Source organism: Peromyscus maniculatus, chromosome 3 (genome assembly GCF_049852395.1).
Source record: "Peromyscus maniculatus bairdii isolate BWxNUB_F1_BW_parent chromosome 3, HU_Pman_BW_mat_3.1, whole genome shotgun sequence".
Lineage (NCBI taxonomy): Eukaryota > Metazoa > Chordata > Mammalia > Rodentia > Cricetidae > Peromyscus > Peromyscus maniculatus.
This window is the reverse complement of record NC_134854.1, coordinates 123062963-123085223: the sequence shown is the minus strand read 5'-3', so window position 1 is coordinate 123085223 and position 22261 is coordinate 123062963. Positions and strand designations below refer to the sequence as shown.

Below are 22261 nucleotides of genomic sequence, written 5' to 3'. Positions count from 1 at the left end.
ATAAATGGAATATAAACTCTCCTTTCATGGAATATAAGTTTAAGGCATGTTACATTTGTTTATGCTATGGAACATTTAATAATGCAAAGATGTGTTGCATTCTTTTATGTTGTGTTTGTTTAACTCTGTGAAATTGTGTTACTTTGCCTGTCTAAATCACCTGATTGTTTAATAAAGAGCTGAACAGCCAATATGAGGCAGGAGAGATAGGCAGGGCTGCCAGGCAGAGAGAATAAATAGGAGGAGAAATAGAAATCTAGGCTTGAGAAAAGGGAAGAGGAAGGAGCAAGAAAAAGAGAGGAGGATGCCAGGAGCCAGCCACCCAGCCACACGGCCATCCACAGAGTAAGAAGGAAAGAAAGATATAATAAAGAAATAGAATAAAGAAAGGTAAAAAACCCAGAAGCAAAACATAGTTAAAGAGAAACAGGATAATTTAAGTTAGAAAAGCTGGCTAGAAACACTTGGCCAAGCTCCTGGAGTTCAGTTGAACAGAGGGAGGAGGGATTATAGGAGCAAGGGTGGTATAGATCATGATGGGAAAAACCACAGAGACAGCTGACCCAAGCTAGTGGGAGCTCACAGACTCTGGACTGACAGCTGGGGAGCCTGCATGGGACCATACGAGGCCCTCTGAATGAGGGTGACAGTTACGTGGCTTGATCTGTTTGTGGGTCCCCTGGCAATAGGACCAGGACTCATCCCGGGTATATGAATTGGCTTTTTAAAGTCCATTCCCTGTGGTGCCATGACTTACTCAGCCTTGTGCAGTGGGGGGGGGGGGGAGGCGCAGCAGGGGCTTGGCCCTGCCCCAGCGTGGTAAGCCAGCCTGTGTTAAATACCCAAGGGAGGCCTTACCCCTTGTGAGGCGTGGGTGGGGGTAGGAGGCGGGGGAAGTGGAGGGGGAATAGTGGTTGGTATGTAAAATGAAAAGAAAATTTTAATTAAAAAGAAAGAAAGGAAGAAAATCTGGCTAGAAACAAGCCAAGCTAAGGCCAGGCCTTCATAACTAAGAATAAGTCTCTGTGTATTTATTTGGGAGCTGGGTGGTGGGCCCCCAAAGAGTTTAAAAAAAAAAAAATCCAACCACACTTTCCCTCTTCCCCAAGTTTCTCCTCGTAAAAGCAATTATTGTTAACAGTTTTGCGTGTATTTCAAATTAATTTATTTTTGTGTTGACCATCAAACCCAGAGCCTTATATATACTAAACAGATACTTCACTGCCGAGCTGTATCCCTTCCCCCAGCTGTATTCCTAGCCTGGGGTGTTTTTAAAGTACAGACTCCACATCTAAATATTTGTTTTAAGATGCTCTACACCGAAGGCGCTGTGGCTGTGATCTTGCCGTCTTCGTTCTGGGTTGTCCTGTAGGATGAAACATGAAGCATATTCCACATGAAGATTCCACATGAGCATACACAGACCATTCACCTGTTCTTGTACATGAAATCGCTGGCTGCTGTCTTGTGTTATATTCCCCACAATTGGGGAGCATTCAGGCTGTGTTGCTGGCAGTCGTTTGGGGTTTAGTTGCTGCCCTCACTGCTAGTACAGGAGCTGTTTCTACCTCAGTCTGACTGAAGTAGTTATGGTCTCTTCTGGATCAGTAACTAAAAATTACCATCAAGCAGTCCAGGAGCCGCTGGCCACCTCTTTTTTTTTTTTTTTTAGCATGTGGTATAGTGATTATGATATAATAGGCGTTAAGAATAGTTTATTAAGTACTTTTGTGGTGAAGCTTTGTTCGAGTGAAAAATGGCCATTGTAACTTTCGAAACTAGACTATTGGTTCTGAGGAGGGGTGTGTGCGCCGTTGTTTTCAGTGTGTTCTGTGGCTGTGTTTGATGTGTGCCCTTAAGATGCTGTCAGACTCCCTCCCCAGCCAACAGACCTGCAGATGCGGCATTGCGGACGCAATTTGGGTCATGAATGCTAAGCTAAGTGGTCTCGGGGAGTTTGCTCATACAGCAGGTCAGCCTGTCTTCTAGTGTCAGCAGTGTTGTGTGAGGTGGTGAGAGAGGAAGCCTGTGGCTGTGTAGTTGAGTTTTCTCTCCACCAGAGTGAGCTAGTTGCCCTAAAAATCAGGAGAAGGCATTCCTTGCCCTTGATTTCAGCTCTGGTTCGCTCTCCTTTTATAATGGCAGTGTGTGCTGAGTTCCTCGTGTCCGCAGTGCTGTGAGTTAGGTCTTCTGTAACGTAGCAGATGGAGCCAGTGCTCCGTCCTCCTAACTGCTGGCTGCTGACCCTTTCTCTGACTCCTGGCTTGTAGCCGGGCTGGTGGTTCAGGCAGTCAGTCTGCTCAACCATTACGGTGATTCATTCAGAAAGTCACCTTTCAAAACAGCAAGGGTGTATGCTCTAAGGTGGACGAACTTGAGCTGGAGTGGACAGAAAGGGTGTCTTCATTATGTCAGGTGTGAGGTTAAGCGTAGGCGGGGCATGACTAAATATGAGGCTTGCGTTTCACTCCCCAGGCGCTGCCAGCCGAGTGACCGTGCAGCCTTGGGTTGCTGTGGAAATCTTGTGCCTCCCTCCGAGCTGCCATCAGGATTGAATGAGGCTGCGTGTGCGAAAGCCTCAGTGCTTGTGAGTGTTTGAGGTTATTGTTAGAGTCGGCCGAATGGCAGGAGAGCCAGGGATTGAATGACTTCTGTCAAACTGCCATTTTTGTGCGTTTTATAAATCTTTAATGGAAAGTTCCTGTTAATGAGATTTTTCTTTCACTTGATTCTGATTTAAATATTTGAGACACCCAGAACGGGAGGAATGAACTGGTGTGTTGAAGTAGGATAAAATATGGGAGAAAAGACATAAAGCAAGGAGCTAGCTTTGCAGTTTTGTTTACCAGGATACATGTTGCTGCCATGTCTGTCGCCTCCTCCACATTGTCTCTGCCCTTCTCCGCTGCCTGTCACACAGTGAGATGTTGTCATTCAGCTAGGACAGTACAGATGGTGTGGGTGCACCCTGGAGTCCTTCTTCGTTGTACTATAGTGACCTGCTTTGTTTTGGGTTCTAGAGATGCTGGAGGTGGTAAACGTAGCTGCTGTCTTTGCTGGGGTGCTGACTCTGGTCATATTTATTGGAGTCCAGAGTTACAGAAGGGAGTCTGTGATTAACATCTTCAGCTTTATAAAGATCCAGATTTTCCTCCCCAAAGGCTTCTGAGTGGCAGTGTTAAATGCTGTGCTCCCTGGGAGCTCCGGTTTCACGAGGATGGACTCACCACATTTCCCAAGTTGTCTTTCAGTGGTTAATGTCAGCCCAGGAGTCTTGGCACATAATTGCTTGTTATGACACCACATAACATTTACAGTCCATGAACTTCCTCGCAGGGCCATCCTGTTTGGCACCAGCGAGCCCTTGAGTGTTTGTGGAGATAACTGGCAGTGTCAGCTTTGAAAGTGCTGGAACGACAGGGCTGCCCACGGAGCTGAGGCTTGACTGGAGCGCAGTTTCCTGATCTGTTTCCAGTGCACGGACAGTGTAGTAGACAGATACGTGTTACTCAGAGGAGCCAGATTCTGGATGACTGAATCGCTGATCCAGACAAGACAGCGGTGTTTGGGAGGGGGATTTAAAAAGGAAGAGAAGGTTTAAAGTAACAAAACCAGAAGGAATTTGGGAGAAAGAGCAAGTACCTCCCTAGCATCTTTCCCTCTTCCTGGGGCTCCTTCGCAGGTTCAGACCTATCAGGGAGGCTGCTAACATTGGGAGGTGGCCCTGGGCCATCTACTTGAATGTTTTGGCTCCAGTGTCTGCTCCAGCCCCATTGAGCTGCCTTTTGTTTTACTAAGGATTATTTTTAGGAGTGTAATTCTCTAAAATATGAACTCTGCAGATAAGTCACACAAATGCTTGACAGATGTTGCTTGAGGTGGTGACCACTCAGGTGTTGTTAGCCCTGCATCTGTAGGTATTTCCTGTACTGCTGCTGGGTTAGACCTGATTGTGTGCCAACTACCCCAAGTTCCCCTTTGGGATATGATTTACAGCTCTGATAAATTGGGGTTTAGGAAGCTCCGACTTTTTGATTTCTATAATGATATCCTTATTGTTGTATATCCTCTGATTCTTTTGATTGGATCAAATATAAAATACATTTGAGCTAAGAAGATGAAAAAAGACCCTAGAAATGCTCAGAAAAAGTTGCTATTTTAAGAAAAGGCTAGTGCTAAAGGCTAGTGGCCACTAGCATCTATAAATTCAAGAGTACAGTCAGGTAGGCTTTTCCCATGCTGTACAGTCATTGAAAGTGATATATGATGTGTGGATATCCTTCCATATGAAATGTAACGTCGGAGCTGACAGTGCTGAGGTTAACCTTGTCAGATTGTCAAACAGATATGGCTATAGTTACTTAAGAATGGAGACATGAACATGTAGAAGAGCTGATGTGTTTAAAGACAGTTCTGGGCATGCTAACTCTGTGATTCAGGAGTTATGTGGAAGCAGAGGTCTTTATTAGTCAACCAGGGTATCAAGGCTTTTCTCCAGTGAGATAATATTACTGTGAACACCTGGCACTTTCCTATTAGCTAAATTAATGACTGGCGGAAAAACTGTGCTTAAGGGAATCCTGTCTCAGATCTTCTTGCTAAGTACAAGGGTTTTAAAGACTCTGTCAGGGGTGCTTTCTTCATGTATTGAGTGTGTTTCTTTATGTGGCTTCTTTAAACTGAGTCATTCAACGTGAACTGAGTACTTCTGTTTCAATAAGGGCAGCTTTAGATGAGTCCTTTAGTGAGGCAAACAGCATTCAAGTTATCTGTCTTATTTTATTTTTAAACATTGTTCTCTAAAGAATGCTTTACCTGTCATATACCTATGTTTCATTTTTAAAAATACATATTCCTTAACTATGATGACCAACAAATTAAGTTATTGAAATCAGTTGTCATTTGTGGAAACCATACCTATAGAAATTCTTTTCTAGCCGGGCGGTGGTGGCGCACGCCTTTAATCCCAGCACTTGGGAGGCAGAGGCAGGTGGATCTCTGTGAGTTCGAGGCCAGCCTGGGCTACCAAGTGAGTCCCAGGAAAGGCGCAAAGCTACACAGAGAAACCCTGTGTCGAAAAACCAAAAAAAAAAAAAAAAAAAAAAAGAAATTCTTTTCTTCCCTTCCTTTTTGCATAGATTTGCTAACATGGTTGAAAAAAAATAATTATCTAAATATATTTCAAAATTTGTTTTTGTGCACTAAGTGCATTTTAATAAGTAAAAGGGGTATTGTTTCTACTAATTATAGTGTGTTTGAGAATTTTTTTTTCTCTTAGGCTGGAAAAGTTTTAAACAAATAAAGTCATGTTAAACTCGTACAAGAAGGCAGAAGTGAGTTTGGAAAAGTCTGTATGGAACCAGCTCTCTGTTACTATAGCAAAATATCTGAGCCAAGCAACTGCAGAAGAGGAAAGTCTGTTTAGGTTCTTGACTTTCTTCCATAATGGTTTGGCCCCCAGCATTGGGGCTATGGTGGTGGGTCAGAAAATCACAGCTGAAGCTCATGGTGAAGCCGTTCACCTATGGCCAGGATGTGAAAGGGATTGAAAGAGGTGGGATCCTTCCTATCCTCTTCAGGGTTGCTCCCTATGGTCTGTGCCCTCCCATTTGGCTCCACCTTCAAGATTCTACTGTATCACAGTCCCACCATAAGCTAGATAACAGGGCCTTTACTAATGCAAGGGCTTATATCATTTTATATGACCTTTGTCAAATTGTGACTGGAGGACAGTCTTGTTGAGCTGTGACAGTAAGAGAATGGGCAGCTATCTGTCTGTCTGTCCGGAGAATGATTAAGAATATTAAAAGGCAGCCTAATAATTTTTGGTCTCTGGGCAGGGTAGCAGAGAGCCATGTGTCTTTTCATGACTCTTCTTTTAGTATGAGGCCTTCTTGAGTTACAGCTGGGCACATCTTACTCTGCTAGAGACTGGGTTTCCTTTCTTGACTTGAAGCTGGCCGTGACCATGCGCTCCAGTACTGGCTGGAGGGACATGATGGGTAGTGATAGGTGTACTTTCTGGATCCCTTCTTTAGGAAGAAGGTGCTTGCCATCCTCCTCCTTTCTTCTTTCTCACCATTTAGAAAATGATACAAACCCAGAGCAGCCATCTTGGATGTGTATGGAAAGAAGTCATATACCAGGGAAGCCGATGTCCACCGGGCCCTAGTCCCTTACTCAGGGCAGTGGAGTGCGGGAAACATGTTTTCCATAAGCTATTGTTCTTCGGCCATTGGCGGCTCTTCATCACAGCAGGTTAGCCTGTCTTGTATGATGCGAGTCATTCTGATATCGTTTTTATATGAAGCACCAGAGGTGGAAGCAGAGCTCCTCTGCTAGTGGGATGAGAAACTTTGGAGTGAATTGAAAAGTGACTGATAGGAGATGGAACAAAAGCACTGCTCTGTAGGATGAGAGATCGGCTGCACTTTCATCTGGAGATAGCCACACTTGGCAGCATCATCCATGCCGTGCTGGCTTTGATGGCATGGAGGATGGAAGAAGAGTAAGGGGATCATGGATTCTGCTTATGTGGTTTTAGAGAACCATTGAGGCCAGGCAATGTGTGACAGGGGAGTCCCCGCAGAACTGTGAGAGGACATTGTGTGAAGCTGGGAAATGGGACGCCTGGGTTGTTGTAGAGCCCCCAGGACGTTGAGAGGTGCCAGCCTGGTCTCTCTGCCATGGAGAGCATCATGCTGGGAGTGAAAGCAGCCTGTGGAGGTTTGAGTGGGAGCAGCCCGCATAGGCTCCTAGGTTTGAAGGCTTGGTCCCCAGTTGCTGCAGGTGTTTGGGAAGGTTTAGGAGGCGTGAGGGAGAAGGTGTGTCACTAGGAGTGGGCTCTGGGACTCCAAAGATTGGCGACCTTCCCAGTTGGCTCTCACTGCCTCCTGCTCACAGATCGAGTAGGGAGCTCTCAGCTGTTCTGCCGCCATGCCCTTGCTTCACCGTCTCTGACTCCAACCCTCTGAAAATCAGTTCAAGTAAATGCTTTCTTTGGTATTCTGTCTTCGTCATGGTGCTTTGTCACAGCAATAGAAAAGGAAAAGACATAGCCCAAGGGAGAGAGGGATATTGCAGGCAGCAGATCTGCAGGAACAGAGTCATCTCAGCCCTTTAACACTAGACACGGACCTACAGGATTTGGAGTTGGTCCTGCTGGGGTTCAGCCTTGCTTTGGTCTGATATTTCTCACTACCCTTATTCCTCTCTTTTGGGATGGTAATGCATGTTCTGTGCCATTGTATGTTGGAAGTATGTAATTTGCTTTTTGATTTTACAGGGGTTACAAGTAAGAGATCGCCTTGAGTCTCAAATGAGCCCTATGACTTTTTTTTTTTTCTGAGACAGGGTTTCTCTGTGTAGTCTTGGCTGTCCTGGAACTCACTCTGTAGCCCGGGCTGGCCTTGAACTCATAGAGATCTGCCTGCCTCTGCCTCCCAAATGCTGGGATTATAGGCGTGCACTGCTGCTGCTGCCGCCGCCGCCGCTGCCGCCGCCGCCGCCGCCACCGCCACCACCACCACCACCACCCAGCTGCCCTTGGACTTTTGAAGTGTTAAGACTGTGAAAGACTATGGGGACTTCTGAAGTTGAACTAAACGTATTTTGTGCTTAGTTATGGCCATTAGTGTATGCTGGGGATTTGAATGAGAAATACCCCTGTAGGTTTGGGTGTATGAACACTTGGTTCTTACTTGGTGGAGTTGTTTGGGGAGACTGAGGAGGTGTGACCTTGCTGAAGGAGTACCTAGGGGTGGGTAGGCTTTTGAGTTTTATGACCTCACCCCACTTCTAGTTGTTTCTCTTTGCTTGGTACTTGTGGTTGAAATATGAGCTCTCATTGTCCTGTTCTGTTGCCATGCTTCCCCCCACTTGCTGCCATACCTCCCCACCCCTCTGCCATGATTGACTCTCACCCTCTAGAACCAGAAGCCAAATAAACTCTTCCTTCTATAAGTTGTTTCATGATAGTAACAGAAAAGTAGCTAATGCAGCCATGTTTTGCTTACAAGAACTGGAAACTGAACTGTTTGTGGTTTTGGCAGTTACTCTTTCTGATCATGCTGGGGATGGGTTTATTTTACTTTGTATAGTATTGAGAACTGATAGTATTAGTGTGAGATTGAGTAGAAAACATGTTACATGATCTTTCTGTAACAGGAGACTGACTTCATGATGGGGCTGGAGAGAGAGCCCAGTAGGTAAAGTGCTTGCCATGTATGTGGAAGGTACTGAATTTGGATCCCCAGCATCCACATACAATGCTAGGTGGGTGTGGTAACCTACCTACAATCCTAGAAATAGAGACAGGGGATCCCCAGAGCAAGCTGGCTAGCTAGACAAGCGGAATTGGTGAGCTCCAGGCTCACCAAGAGGAAAGCATGGAGGAAAATGCCTGATGCCAACCATCTGACCTCCACATGCATGCACACACAAATACACCCACACACATACACATATCTCCACACACCATAAAATACACACATGCACACATAGATTTCTTTAAAGACTTGATATTAAGAGATACATGATAGATGGCCTAAATTGTAGGCATCAAAGGAACTTAGAAACTGAAGTCTCTTATTTGCTTGTCTTCATGTAAATAAAGCATTTGGTTGTAAGAATTTCAATGTGTTGTTTTGGAATATGTAGTCAATATTTGGTAAAGTGGCTGATATAAAAAAAGAAATATATTTTTTCTCTTTTATCATGAAGTATTTTGTTGCGGGCCGCAGGAATATATCATAAGAACTCAGCTGGTTATGGCAAAGTCACTACCTGGAGGGATCATGGAATTCCTCCAGAGGAAGCCAAATCCCAAGGAGTTTTTGGTGTTACTTGGCTTGTTATATATCAGCTGTATTCTGTTATGAAAATCATGTGTGCCTTCATAGCTTTCCCAATTGACTTTTCCCTAAGAAGGACTAACAGTGTAGACTGAGCACTCTCTGGACATACACATTCCAGGTAATTTGGAGAACAGCCTCAGGGAAAGGCTTTCTCTGGAATCAGATATCTCCCTTGGCCACTTTCAAGGACTACAGGAAACACCACCCAGGTGGGCGCCCATTGTTAGTCTCAGGTGGACTAACAATGATAACAACCCACAGGCGAGTCTCCTGACTTAAGGTAAATTCCACAAGGGGACACCGCCTAGGTCAGGTAGACATTAAGTAATAGCTTTACACAATTTAGCTCAGACCCCTCCTTTCTTACAGCCTTACTAACTTTATAGACTTCTAACTACTTACCTAACCACTTCTAGGAATTTTTAGATAACCTTCTGTGCTAACAGCTATGCTCAGCCAGAACTCCCAGTTCAAGTCTCCCTGTAATTATTCTTATCACCCCTCCATTTGACCCTGGAAGCCTGGCTTTGCACTGCTAAGGAAATACTGCTTGTAAGTGTATATATATCAGAACTCCCAGGGCAAGAGAGGAAGAGAAGAGAGAAGAGAATGGAAGAACGAGATGGGTAAGAACTTGAGAGGAACAAGCTGAGATGGGGAAGAACTAGATTGAAGAGCTAAAAGAGAGGACTAGAGGAACGAGATGGAAGATGAGGAAGAGCCAGATGGGGAAGAACAAGATGAGGAAGAGCCAGATGAGAGAGAAGGAGACAGGAGAGGAGCTGATAGGGGAAAGAACTAGATAGATGAGAACCTAGAAGGGACAGAACTAGATGAAGGAATTAAGGTAGAACATAGAGGGGACAGTAGATAAATATAGAGAGAAATCAGGCAAGAAAGGAGCTAGACATGAGAACAGAACTGAACTGTGTATAAAGGATGTTATGCCAGAAGAATTAAAGCGAATGGACCAAAGAACTCTGCGTGCGTAGACTGATTTACCGACCCTAAAGAATAGATCCTCAGCTGGTTGATAGAGCCTTCCGCGGACCCTGGGAGGGGACTATCGAGGGGCTGGACCCCCATAGTCCTCGTTAGTATTTAATGATGGAAGTGGGGGAAATACTGTGTTTGCAACAGTTGACAAAAAACAAAAATACTTTGAAGTAATTTTAGTAACAAAAGCAGCAAATCTGTCTGACAGAGTTGGTGGTTCAGTGTAGTGGGATTCACTGTTCATCCGGAATAAAGGGAGATCTTGAAACCTGAAAAGCTGGCTTCCAGATAGGTTTGCTGTTTTGCTATTATTATGTTACAGTTACTATTTTTTTAAATGTGTGTTAGTGCTTTGCCTGCATGTATGTCTGTGTACCACATTTATGACAGGTGGCTGCAGAGTTCAGAAGAGAGCATCAGATCCCCCTGGAATGGGAGTTACAGATGGTTTTGAACCATCATGTGGGTGCTGGGACTCAACCAAACCTGGGTCCTCTGGGAGAGCAGTTAGTACTTTTAACCACTGACCCCTCTCTCCAGCCCCAAGTGAAACAACCTTAAAGAGACTTCATGTATGATTTAGGAGTTGGAAAAAAACAGTAACCAAGGCTGTAAATCCAGAATCTGTTTTGTTGTTGTTGTTGTTTTTTAGGACTATTTGGGATTATATTGAAAACAGTTTCTGTGGCAAAAGATATCCCAAACCAAGTCAGCAGATTTGGAATTTGGTTGGGATTTATGTTTAATATATTCAGTTTATTACTTGTGTGTGGGTTTATGTATTCCGTGGCTCATGTGTGGAGGTCAGAGAACAACTTTGTGGAGTTGGTTTTCTCCTCCCCCCTTTATTGAGTTCTTAGGAACAAACTCAGGTTGTCCTCGGCCATGATCAGCATGTGTTTTTACCTGCTGAGCTATCTTGCTGACCCAAGGATTTATATTTATAATTCACAAAAAGGTTTTAAAAATTTGACAGGCCAAGCTGTTCAATAGGAAAAACTGGACAGAACACAGTTTGATGGTCAGTTCACAAAGCAAACCCAGTTTGCCTACACAACTAGGCAATAATGCCATCCGTTTAGCAGAGAGGCACTAACTGAAAGAAGAGCTCATCCCATGCTTGTGTTCTCTCAGTCTCCATATAACCTGATGGGTTCTCTGCTTGGGGCCTTGAATGACTGTGGTAGCTCAGGTGTGTCCAACCTGTGGCCTGCGGGATGAGAGCTATGAATGCAGCCCAAACACAAAAATATAAACTTACACAAAACATGATGAGACCTTTGAATGATCTTTTTTGTAACTGGATTGTGTGGTCCTTGGATGTGGTGATCATCATGATATGGCAGCATCATTTTGTAATGTTAAAAGATTGGACATGCTTAGTAGCCAAATATGCCCATCTCTTACAAAGTGGGTATTGGTTGCTACATTCTTTTCTCCAGGCTCATATTATTGTTGACAGAATTCTCTTCCCTGCTTTCTTGCCAGCTCTTAAAATGGAGCAATGTTCAGATTGTGGAGGTCCCAGAAGTACCTGCCACATCGCCTTTTCACAGGCCACCTCACCCCAGGAGTACCCTGGCTCTACTCTGACAGTAACTGAATGTAAGCATGGCATGACTGTCCTGTCATCTTTGTCACATTCTGGTGGACAGAATCAGTGACAAGATCTGTTCCACAGAGGGAGCGATGCTACTCTTTAGGGGTCATCTCAGAATTCTCCTTACTGCAGTCACTTAACTCCATTAAACTGGAAAGAAATGGGGAAAGGGCTGCTGAAATTATTGCCAGGCAGGGTGGCCAGTATGTGTAGGGGCGTGTGCCAGCTAATTTTGTGTCCGCTTGACCCAAGCTGGAGTCGTTTTGAGAGAGGGAACCTCACTTGACAAAAAGGCCCCCCAGATTGGTCAGTATCTGTGTCAGGTGGTTCCTAATTGTCTTTAATTAGGTACCTCTCTTGCACTCACATACATGTACATACCGACATTCACACACACACACACAATACTCATAATTTAAGATAATAAGAATAAACCTTAGGAAAAAGATTTGTGAAGTTGGAAACTGCTATTGTAATGTAAGAGGGAAAGGTCTAGAAGGTTTGAACAAAGGCATGGCTCTTAATAAAGCTTGAAAAGCCTCCTTTAAGAAATTGCCTTATATGTAGAATTAAGGATAAATAACTTTGATTTTGCTTTCTATATTCAGAATTCCAATTTTGGCAAATCTTCTGCACTGGTGGTTTGATGAGCCTGAATGACACATTTAATTTTCAAAACTGTGTTTTCTCCTAGTGTCTTTTTCAGAAGAGGAGAAATATCAGCTACGAAAATTTGTGAATAAGTCTTACCTGCTGGACAAGACAGCTCATCGTCAAGTGTACTACAGTTTAGTTGACATCCTTCTGGCCTATTGCTATGAAATACGTGTCACTGAAGGAGAGCACAATGTAAGTCGGTGTGTGTCGGTGTAGACCACCGTGTTAGCTACCTGTTCAGAGCAGACCCAGCCTGTCGTGATAGATTACTTAGGGGCTGTCCCAGCACACGTGCCTATGGTGGTCACAGGAGATGGTAGTGGGCACTAACATGAAGGCTAATGCTAATTGTGGTCTTGTCTCTTCTCTCTTGGCAGTAGATCTACTAGATAGATAGCAGAGCAGGGAGGTGTCAGGAAAGAAGCCAAGGGTAGAGAGGAAGGCTGTTTCACTTGACACTCACCTACGGCACTCACGTTTTTCTCCAAGCTTTCATTTATCACATGCAGAGTTAAGCCCTTTTGCAGAAGAGGATCTTAGCACACAGAATGTGTACTTATAAAGGTGTGTATGTAAGTTCCGTTGTTTTCAGAACTTGAATCGTATTTCTTTTTGTTGTTTAAAAGACTCACCTCAGGTTGAGGCAAGAGGATGGAGAGATGAAAGCCAGCCTGAGCTGTAAATGGAGACCCTGCTTTCATCTTTAGTAAAGAAGCCATGTGTCATGTCATGTATTTTAAAAACTGTGTGTTCAATTACCAATGCCTCAATCAATCCATTCAATCTTTGAATCAATAAAGAAGCAAATGCTGGAAAACCAAAGGCTTTCTAGATAATGTGGCCCCACTATTTATAATTACCTGTGATCAGAGTTTTAGCCTTGTTATATACTTTCCTTTTTCTTTTTGATTATACAGTTAATTTATATCATTGGGATGTCCTATAATTCTAGTAGTTAGTAATAACCACAGTTACAAGATTATTTATCTGGTTTTCTTTCACTGTGCATACGTGTGTGCCTGTGTGTGCCTGTGTGTGTGTGTGTGTGTGTGTGTGTGTGTGCATTTACTTTGGGTTGCAGGGTATACACTGTGATTTAATTGACTTACCTCACACAGCATCATAGCATCAGTAGTAGTTTGAGGTGCCATTTTGTTGTTGTTGTCAAGATTCTGAAATTTTCTAAAGTGACTATTGCAGTCTGCATGTGATCTAAGTGAATAACCTTGGGGTTATCAAGAATATAATTATCTGAAAATACTTTGTTTTCAAATTGTTTTTTTTATTTATTTATTCATTTTTATTTTATGTGCATTGGTGTTTTGCCATGGGTGTTGGGCCACCCGGAACTGGAATTATAGACGGTTTTGAGCTGCCATGTGGGTGCTGGGAATTGAACCTGGGTCCTCTGGAAGGGCAGTCAATTCTCTTAACCATTGAGCCATCTCTCTAGCCCCTCAAGTCATTTTTTTTTAAAAGATATCCTAAGTGGATAAAATGTTTACTTAGACAAAAAAGGCTCTTCATTTCATATTATTGAGTCTTTTAAAGTTTTTGAAAGATGTTAAATATTATATATATGAGGTTTTGCCTGCACATATGTATGTGAACCATGTTTGTGCCTGGGGAGGTCAGAAGAGGGCATCAGATACCCTGGAACTGGAGTTGTGGATGATTGTAAGCCACCATGTGGGAGCTAGGAAATGAAGAGCAACTAGTACTCTGGACCACTGAGCCATATCTCCAGCCCCACATATTAAATCTTGATGAGTGAAAGTGTTACACTTGATAAAATTGACCAATGTTTCTCCTACTTGTATGTTTAAAATCATGAAGTCTTGCATCTTTGCCTCTGGACCACTGGTAATCTCACATGCATTCTCTGAAGGGCAGTGTCCACGGGGATTTCTGGTACACGGTTGCGGTTCAATAGAGTGACTTAGTAGAAGAGGAAGCAGCAAGCACTTTGCTTCAGTTTTGTTTGAGTGCCCCTGCTTATTTGTTCGTGTATGCTGGTACTTCATTAGTGAAGTGTTTAATTCCTTAAAACTCCATGCACGGTGAACAGAGACATCCTCTATTAGTCTCTGCATCAATACAAGTATTTTTCTACATTCATCAATGCATCGTTTTGCATGGGTTAGTATAATTCATGTACTAATTCCAGTGGATATATCTGCTTCATTTCCAAATGACTTTTAACGGTGACACTCCTTTCTCCACAACCAAGGTGGAGTCTGCATGGACGGTCAGAAAGCTGAGCCCCACCCTCTGCTGGTTTGAGGTATGATTTCTACTTGAAATTATTTAGCTTTTGGTTATTTTTTCTGTTGTTCTTCATTTTGGTTGGTTCAAGCAATTTTTTGGTTGTTTAAATTTTTTTCTTAATATTTTTAAATTGGGAGCTTTATTATACTTTTTAAAGAATAAACTTGTTGGGATAGTCAGCCAGGTAAGCATTTTAGACATTGTGGAGGGAAATACTATATGGAAGAACACTGAGGACACTGTGGTTCATTTGAGAAAATGTGGGTAGAGCTGCAGGTTTGTTAATGAGTTGGGGCTCAGAGTTCAAAAATGGAAAACAAACCTAGATGATAATGGACCACCAGAATCACACGGAGTGTCTTATATCTTTTATTTATCTTGTTCCTCAATAACCTTATTGAGCAACACTCAGTAAGGTAAATATTGCTGAATTTACAGGTAAGGAAATTTAGATCATACAGCTTAAAATGAATTGTTTTGCATCCTATCATGTTATGGTTAGAACTGGTAACCTCTTTAAAAAAAACATTAATTTTATTTGTCATCATTATGATTTTGCAGGGCACTTATCATAGCATATATGTGAAGGTCAGAGAACAATTTTGTGGAATCAGTTCTTACCTTCCACTTTTATGTGGGTTCCAGGGATTGAACATAGGTTTACAAGGTGGCAAGCCCCTCTACCCTGGAGCCTTCCCACTGGTGTGCTGACTCTTTTAGTATAACGATAATTGGTTTTGTTTATTTTCTAAAACTTTTTCTGCAGTTCTCCTAACATTTATTAAAGAACAGTATCTTTTATGTTTCTGAGTTTGGAACAAATTGTCCAACATCAAAGTCGTACCATCAGTTCAGATTATGCATAGCATACTTTAAATTGTAAAGTGGCGATTGCTTCATATATTACTTCCTTCTGTGAGGAGGTAAGATTCAGTCCATCACTGAGACAGGTACCACAGGAGCAAGAGTAAGAGTGGGCCAGCAGCATTGCCAGCCTCCTCAGCTGCGAGCTACATACAAGGTCAGGAAGCCTGTCCCCACCCCCACTCTGCCGTCAAATACAAGTCTGTAGTCTGAATGCCTGTCCCCACTAAGACTCTAACATGTTCCTGTTACATATGTGGGTTTTAATCCACGTTTGTGGTTTGTTGATGCAGCATGAGGAATTATAAGTCTGTAATAAAGTGAGGTGTACAAGAAGAATCTCGCTTGTGCCAGTGATCCAGGTTTACAGGGTTTAATTTGGATTGTTCCTTTTTCAGTGTGTGCTTTTGTTGTGTAATGAATTGTATGGAAATTACTTAATGAGATGACTCTTCACAGACTTGGACAGATGTTCATGAGATCCTGGTGTCTTTTGGAAGGAGAGTTTTGTGCTATCCACTTTATCGTCATTTCAAGCTGGTGATGAAAGCCTACAGAGACACTATAAAGATACTGCAACTAGGTAAGGTAGGCTGGCATATCTGGGCATGAGAAGTTGTAGATTTTTAGTATGTGAAGATGTAGTCGTGAGTTTTGCTCTTTTTTATATATACATAAGTAATGAAAATAATCAAGTCTACTTCCCAGGATATAAAAAGTAATGTTTCCTCTACAGAGATTCGCAGTAATGCTTACCTTTTCTTTCTTTTTCTCTTTCTTCCTTTCTTCCTTTCTTTTTCTCTTCCTTCCTTCCTTCCTTCCTTCCTTCCTTCCTTCCTTCCTTCCTTCCTTCCTTCCTTCCTTCCTTCCTTCCTTCCTCCCTTCCTCCCTTCCTCCCTTCCTCCCTTCCTCCCTTCCTCCCTTCCTCCCTTCCTCCCTCCCTCCCTCCCTCCCTTCCTCTTTCTCTTTCTCTTTCTCTTTCTCTCTCTCTCTCTCTCTCTCTCTCTCTCTCTCTCTCTCTCTCTCTCTCTCTCTCTTTCTTTTTTGGTTTTTCGAGACAGGGTTTCTCTGTGTACCTTTGCTCCTTTCCTGGATCTCACTCTGTAGACCAGGCTGGCCTCGAACTCACAGAGATCCGCCTGGCTCTGCCTCCCGAGGGCTGGGATTAAAGGCGTGCACCACCACCACCCTCCTATGCTTACCTTTTCTAAGAGAGGGGGAGTAAATGGAAACACATTTGCATCCCAGATCACATCACACTGAAGATAGATTGCATGGTTTGGTGTTTCTTGGATTTCTGTAACTTTGTAGCCATTGAGGTGGGACTGTGGGTCCAGTAATGAAGTTTAATAAATCCTCTCCTTTAATGAGCGTTGCAGCTTTGTCTGAGACGTGATGAATAAACCAGCGGTTCCAGTATAGAGCCACAGGTGCTCTGACTGAGAAGTACGGTGATTGGTTAGGGGGACATATACCTCAACTTGGGCAAGCAGCGAGGACGTTACAGGGAAAAGCATCAGTACTCTTAGGACTCTTGACTGCTGCTAAATTTAGCATGAAAAATCAAGTAATGTCTGGCTCTAAGAACATGGGAAATTCCTGGCTTCAAAACAAGTTCCCAAGTGCCCATACCAACATCATTAGAAAGAATTAATTTCTCAGGTAATGATTTTGAAAGGGGGCATCATCCATTTGTGTAGATAGTTCTGGCATTGATTTAAAAGTCATTTTCAAAAAAAAAAAGTCACTTTCAGTATTTTATGTTCTTTTTTTTTTTTTTTTTTTTTTGTCCTGCCCCTGTGGGAGTCTTGTCTTTCCTATGTTAGTGGGACTTATTTTTCAGGCTCAGCATCAGAAGGGAAGTCCATCTCCATGTCCATCAGAAGGAAAGTCCATATCCCCATGTCCATCAGAAGGGAAGTCCATCCCCATATCCATCAGAAGGGAAGTCCATCTCCATGTCCATAAGAAGGGAAGTCCATCTCCATGTCCATAAGAAGGGAAGTCCATCCCCATGTCCATCAGAAGGGAAGTCCATCCCTATATCCATCAGAAGGGAAGTCCATCCCCATATCCATAAGAAGGGAAGTCCATCCCCATATCCATCAGAAGGGAAGTCCATCTCCATGTCCATAAGAAGGGAAGTCCATCTCCATGTCCATCAGAAGGGAAGTCCATCCCCATGTCTATAAGAAGGGAAGTCCATCCCCATGTCCATAAAAAGGGAAGTCCATCTCCATGTCCATCAGAAGGGAAGCTCATCTCTGTATCTATAAAAGGGAAGCTCATCCTTCATGCGCAGGTGATTTCATTGGAATGTTAAGGAACATCCCATCTCCAGTGTTTTGTCCCAAGGGACACCTAGCTTTTTGTCTTCAGTGTGACCTCTATTATCTAGGGGAGGCATGCTTGAAGTAGATTATAATTGTGAAAATGAATCACAGTTAAAAGTGCCTTTTCAGCCGGGCGTTGGTGGCGCACGCCTTTAATCCCAGCACTCGGGAGGCAGAGCCAGGCGGATCTCTGGGAGTTCGAGGCCAGCCTGGGCTACCAAGTGAGCTCCAGGAAAGGCGCAAAGCTACACAGAGAAACCCTGTCTCGAAAAACCAAAAAAAAAAAAAAAAAAAAAAAGTGCCTTTTCATTCACTGATAGGTTTAGAGTAGCAGTATTTTACTTAGAAGGATTGTTGTTTAGGATAAATGAGTGAATATCATTGAGAAATCTATCTCCTTTAACTGTGGGAAATAAACTGCCTTTTTTTGGTATGTTACTTTTTTTTCTTGCTTTCCATCCAAGGTACTTCTTGAATCTCTAAAATACCTTGAGGAATCAATCTCCTCTAAATGACTAATTGTTGATCTGGAGCTATATATCACAATTACTTGCTTTTTGTTGTCTTACAGAATTTTCTGAGCATTGTTCATAGATTTAAGCCTGGAGGCTCTTATGTTAGGGCTTCTGGGGGAAGCCAACAAAACCAGAGCAAGCACGTTTCCGTACACATCCACTCTCGCTTTCATTCATATAAACTATTACTTGTTTCTTTTTATTCTGGGAAGTAATCTGGCTCTCTGGATTTTTATTTGAAAAGTAATCAGTTCTGTGATTGCATAACCCAAAATAAATTTGATTGCCTTGACTTACAGTCTAATCAATTATTCAAACAGTTTTAGTAGGTTAGAGCTGAAATTGAGACTTAACTTTTCATCGTTATCACTCACAAAAAATAAGTCTTATCAGCTGTATTTTGTTAGCGGCAGACTTGAAATAACACACTAGAGCCTCTGTTGAAATGAATGTGAGCCGTCTAAGCCCCAGTGCTGGTTCTGCAACTGGCTTAGGCTGTGTTTAGAGTGGAGGCAGAGACTGGACTATCCTGCACCTCTGCCATTGGATGTGAGGGTGACATGCTCTGAATGAAGGTTGTGACCTGTGCTTGTCCAGGCGGCTGGCACAGGAATGCCGTTATTATCACCGAGGAATCTCATTTGTTTGGACACTCCATAAGTTAAGTGGATAGCACCAGCTTGGCATTTGGTGTTTTCCAAGAATGAATTTGTATCTACTTAAAATTCAGAACACAGCCCTAGCAGCCACCCTTTGATTGTAAAGGTCAGATAGTGCTTGCGTAGTTGAAAGTAATGACTGACTCTCCCCAAAGAAATACTGGTCTCAGATGGATGCGTTTCCAGAACCAACATGGGAATGCGTCAGAAGTTCATGATAACTGACTGAGATGAGAGGTTCAGAGAGCCATGGGTTTGCTTTATCTGACTTCACAACAGCCTTTGCAAGGATGCTGGGCCTTGGGCACCTTTAAGCTTTCCTGCATCCTTACCTCTTCCCATCTTGCAAAAGGCCGTGCTCATCTGTCTCTTTTGTTGTATATTAAATCCAAACTACCTCAGGATGGGAACCTATCCTCACCCTGGCAAGTACTGTTTCGCTACTTCAAAGGGTTTGCCCATATGGTTGTTCTCCCTCTTCAGTCAGTCCTCTTGGGGCACAAAACTCCCCTTGTATCCTCTGTTCCTGACTCCTCAGGAAGTGCCACTGCCTCCTGCTGGCTGAATCCCCCCCCCCCCCCCCCCCCCCCCCCCCGAGACAGGGTTTTTCCGTGTAGCTTTGCGCCTTCCCTGGATCTCACTCTGTAGACCAGGCTGGCCTTGAACTCACAAAGATCCGCCTGCCTCTGCCTTCCAAGTGCTGGAATTAAAGGCATGCACCACCACTGCCTGGCTTTTTTTTTTTTTTTTTCTTCTTTTTTTAAGAGTAAACAGAACCCCTTCTGGAGGTCATCCCTTAGCAGTTTTCAGTCAGTTGGGAGTGAGAAAAGTGTACCTTAGTTTTGTCTACTGGAAGCTACAAGCCACATCATCCAAGACTTGATGGTATATGTGCACTTCACTGAGTATCTGGATTTGTGTCTCTATCTTATAACCACTAAGGTTTTTCTCACTCTGCTTCTGCTAGAAGGCTGAACATGACGGGGTGGGAGGGCAACAACCCAGTTTCTCCTTTGAGCTCGTTCTGGGTCCCCACTGCCTTGGAGAGTAAGCACACATGCCTTCTATAATATATATATGTGTGTGTGTGTGTGTGTGTGTGTGTGTGTGTGTGTGTGTGTGTGTGTGTATAATATTATTACCCTGTAGGTTTTCTGACACTTTACATTCTATACATGATTTCTCGCTAGTTCTCATTACAAGAGGAGTCTGATTTCAGGACTTGAAAGTTTTACTTTGCACTTGTAAAGAGGAAGCCTTGGCTTGTCTGGCTTGCGCCTGCCTCAGGTTTTGGAGCCAGGAGTGAGTAGGACAGCTGTTGCAGGAAGGGGCCTCTTCATCTTTTAATAGGCAAACCACATCTCTAATGGTAAAGTTTTCACATTGACTTTGCCGTCATGGAAAGTTCCATTTGCTTCCAGAATTGCCCTCGCTGCTCAGCTACCACAAGTTGCTCTTTCCTGCTTTCTGATGGGATCAGGTACGAGTTCTTAGTCTGTTCCAATTCCCAGGGCAAGGAGGTTGAACTCTGGAGGCTTCTTTCAAGTAGTTTTTGGCCCATTTTGTCTTGTGTGAGCCTTAGTGGAAATGGTAATCACACCCCAGCCACCATGCAGTTACCACTTCCTATGTGTTAGCTCCAGGGTCTGTCTTCTGATGCCTTCTTATCTCAGTTCACATCTAGTACCATCTGGAAAAGCAGAAGTTACTGCCACATGTTTGTTGAGGAAAGGCAGTCTCCAAAAAGCTAAGTGAACCGCCAGGGTGCATGACTCCAGGTCTGTCCAGCCCAGAGTCTGGCTTCTCTCGCCTGTTGAGATCACTGTAAGTGGATTCTGGCAGTAGCCTCAAAATGACCTGCCTTGAGTGTGAGGAAGCCAGTGGTGTTGCAGTGAGGGGCTAGGTATTGGGGTGCTACTGAAACACATCGGCTGCGAGCGATGCTTGCTGCCTGGGCAGTGAGTGTGTGGAATTCTTGGTGTGGCCCACTTTTGTGTGTTACGATTTCTTTTATAAGAAGTTGTTTGTGTTTTCTAAGTGTGGACTCTTAACCACTTTGTTGTGTTTCCTATTTCAATTTAGTCACTATTTTATTTGGGCAACTGTATGAAAGATTTTGGCTATTAACACATAAAATTAGAGTTTAGAGGATCTGGGGTGTGGCTCGGTAGGGAGGCTTGCTTGCCTTACCTTATCTGTTCCCAGGACCCAGAAACGAGATAAGAAAAATCTGTCTATCTCATTTCTAAGGCTAGCCTTCTGTAACTACTTGGTGAATGCCAGACAGTGTGCAGCTTAAGAAACCTCCTTCATGGGCTACACGCCAGTCTTACTGGAGATGAGTAGCAGCCCTGACATAGCATTACTAACAGCTCACGAATAGCAGACTTTTCAGGAATTACTGCTCTCCAGTCTTCTGTAGATACAATCACATGACCAATGGGAAGGAAATAATTGCCAGGGCACCAGGCACAGGCCTCTGGGCTGACATGCTTTTCAGTTTTAAGAGAAGTAGGTGATTATAAATGGAGGCATCTGTGGCAAATATGAACTCTGCATTCTAATGAAAGTTTACAAGTGGGTTTCCCTTTTTAATTGATTTATTTTTATTTTATGTGCATTGGTGTTTTGCCTGAATGCATGTCTGAGTGTGTCAGATCTTGGAGTCATAGTTAGTTGTGAGCTGCCATGTGGGTGCTAGGAATTGAATCCGGATCCTCTGCAAGAGCAGCCAGCACTCTTATCTGCCGAGCCATCGCTCCAGCCCCGTGAATTTCTCCTTAATATTAAATTTTATTTATTTCAGAGTCAGTTTAGGAAATATTTGTGTGTTTGTGTGTTATGCATGCAGGCGCATGTTTTCATGTGTGTGGACCCATGTATGTGCATGTGCATATATGTGTGTCTGAAGAGGCCTAAAGTTGATGTTGGCTGTCTTCCTTGGTCACACTTCACTTTATTTTTTTTTTTGGTTTTTCAAGACAGGGTTTCTCTGTGTAGCTTTGCGCCTTTCCTGGAACTCACTTGGTAGCCCAGGCTGGCCTCGAACTCACAGAGATTCGCCTGCCTCTGCCTCCCGAGTGCTGGGATTAAAGGCGTGCACCACCACCGCCCGGCTACACACTTCACTTTATTGAGTCAAGTCTCTGACTGTTCCCACAGCTCACTGATTCTGGAAGTCTAGGTAGTAGCTTGCTCTAGGGAGCCCTGTCTCCAGATTGCTGGGATAGCAGCAGGTGCCTCCATGCCTCTGACTTTATATGGGTTCTGGAGATCCAGACCTCAGTCCTCACCCGTGTGCTGCAGTGCCTTACCCATGGAGCCAGCGCCCCAGCTCTAGAGGATACCTTCAAAAGTTCAGTGAGGAGATACAGCCCCAAATTAGAATATCACCAGATGGGCTGCTTTCATTTGACTAACGTGAGCACTTCTCCTTAGACCTTTTAATGTTTATTGCTCAAATACATTCTTCCAACTATTCTGCAGTGTGCTCAGCAAGTGTTTGTCAAGAACC

The 22261-nt window shown here is 43.5% G+C and overlaps 1 protein-coding gene across 2 annotated transcripts in view; it reads left to right on the top strand.

Annotated features, from left to right (window-relative positions):
* Shq1 (SHQ1, H/ACA ribonucleoprotein assembly factor) overlaps positions 1 to 22261 on the top strand; it is a 127997-nt gene that overhangs the window by 33385 nt on the left and 72351 nt on the right. Inside the window, exons 7-9 of one of the 2 annotated variants that reach the window (XM_006972588.4) lie at positions 12146 to 12300; positions 14339 to 14392; positions 15700 to 15823. In XM_006972588.4, the coding sequence (XP_006972650.3) occupies positions 12146 to 12300; positions 14339 to 14392; positions 15700 to 15823 (333 nt within the window). Of the gene's footprint in view, positions 1 to 12145; positions 12301 to 14338; positions 14393 to 15699; positions 15829 to 22261 lie in introns of both variants that reach the window. The other variant, XM_076567465.1, reaches the window with a different exon arrangement.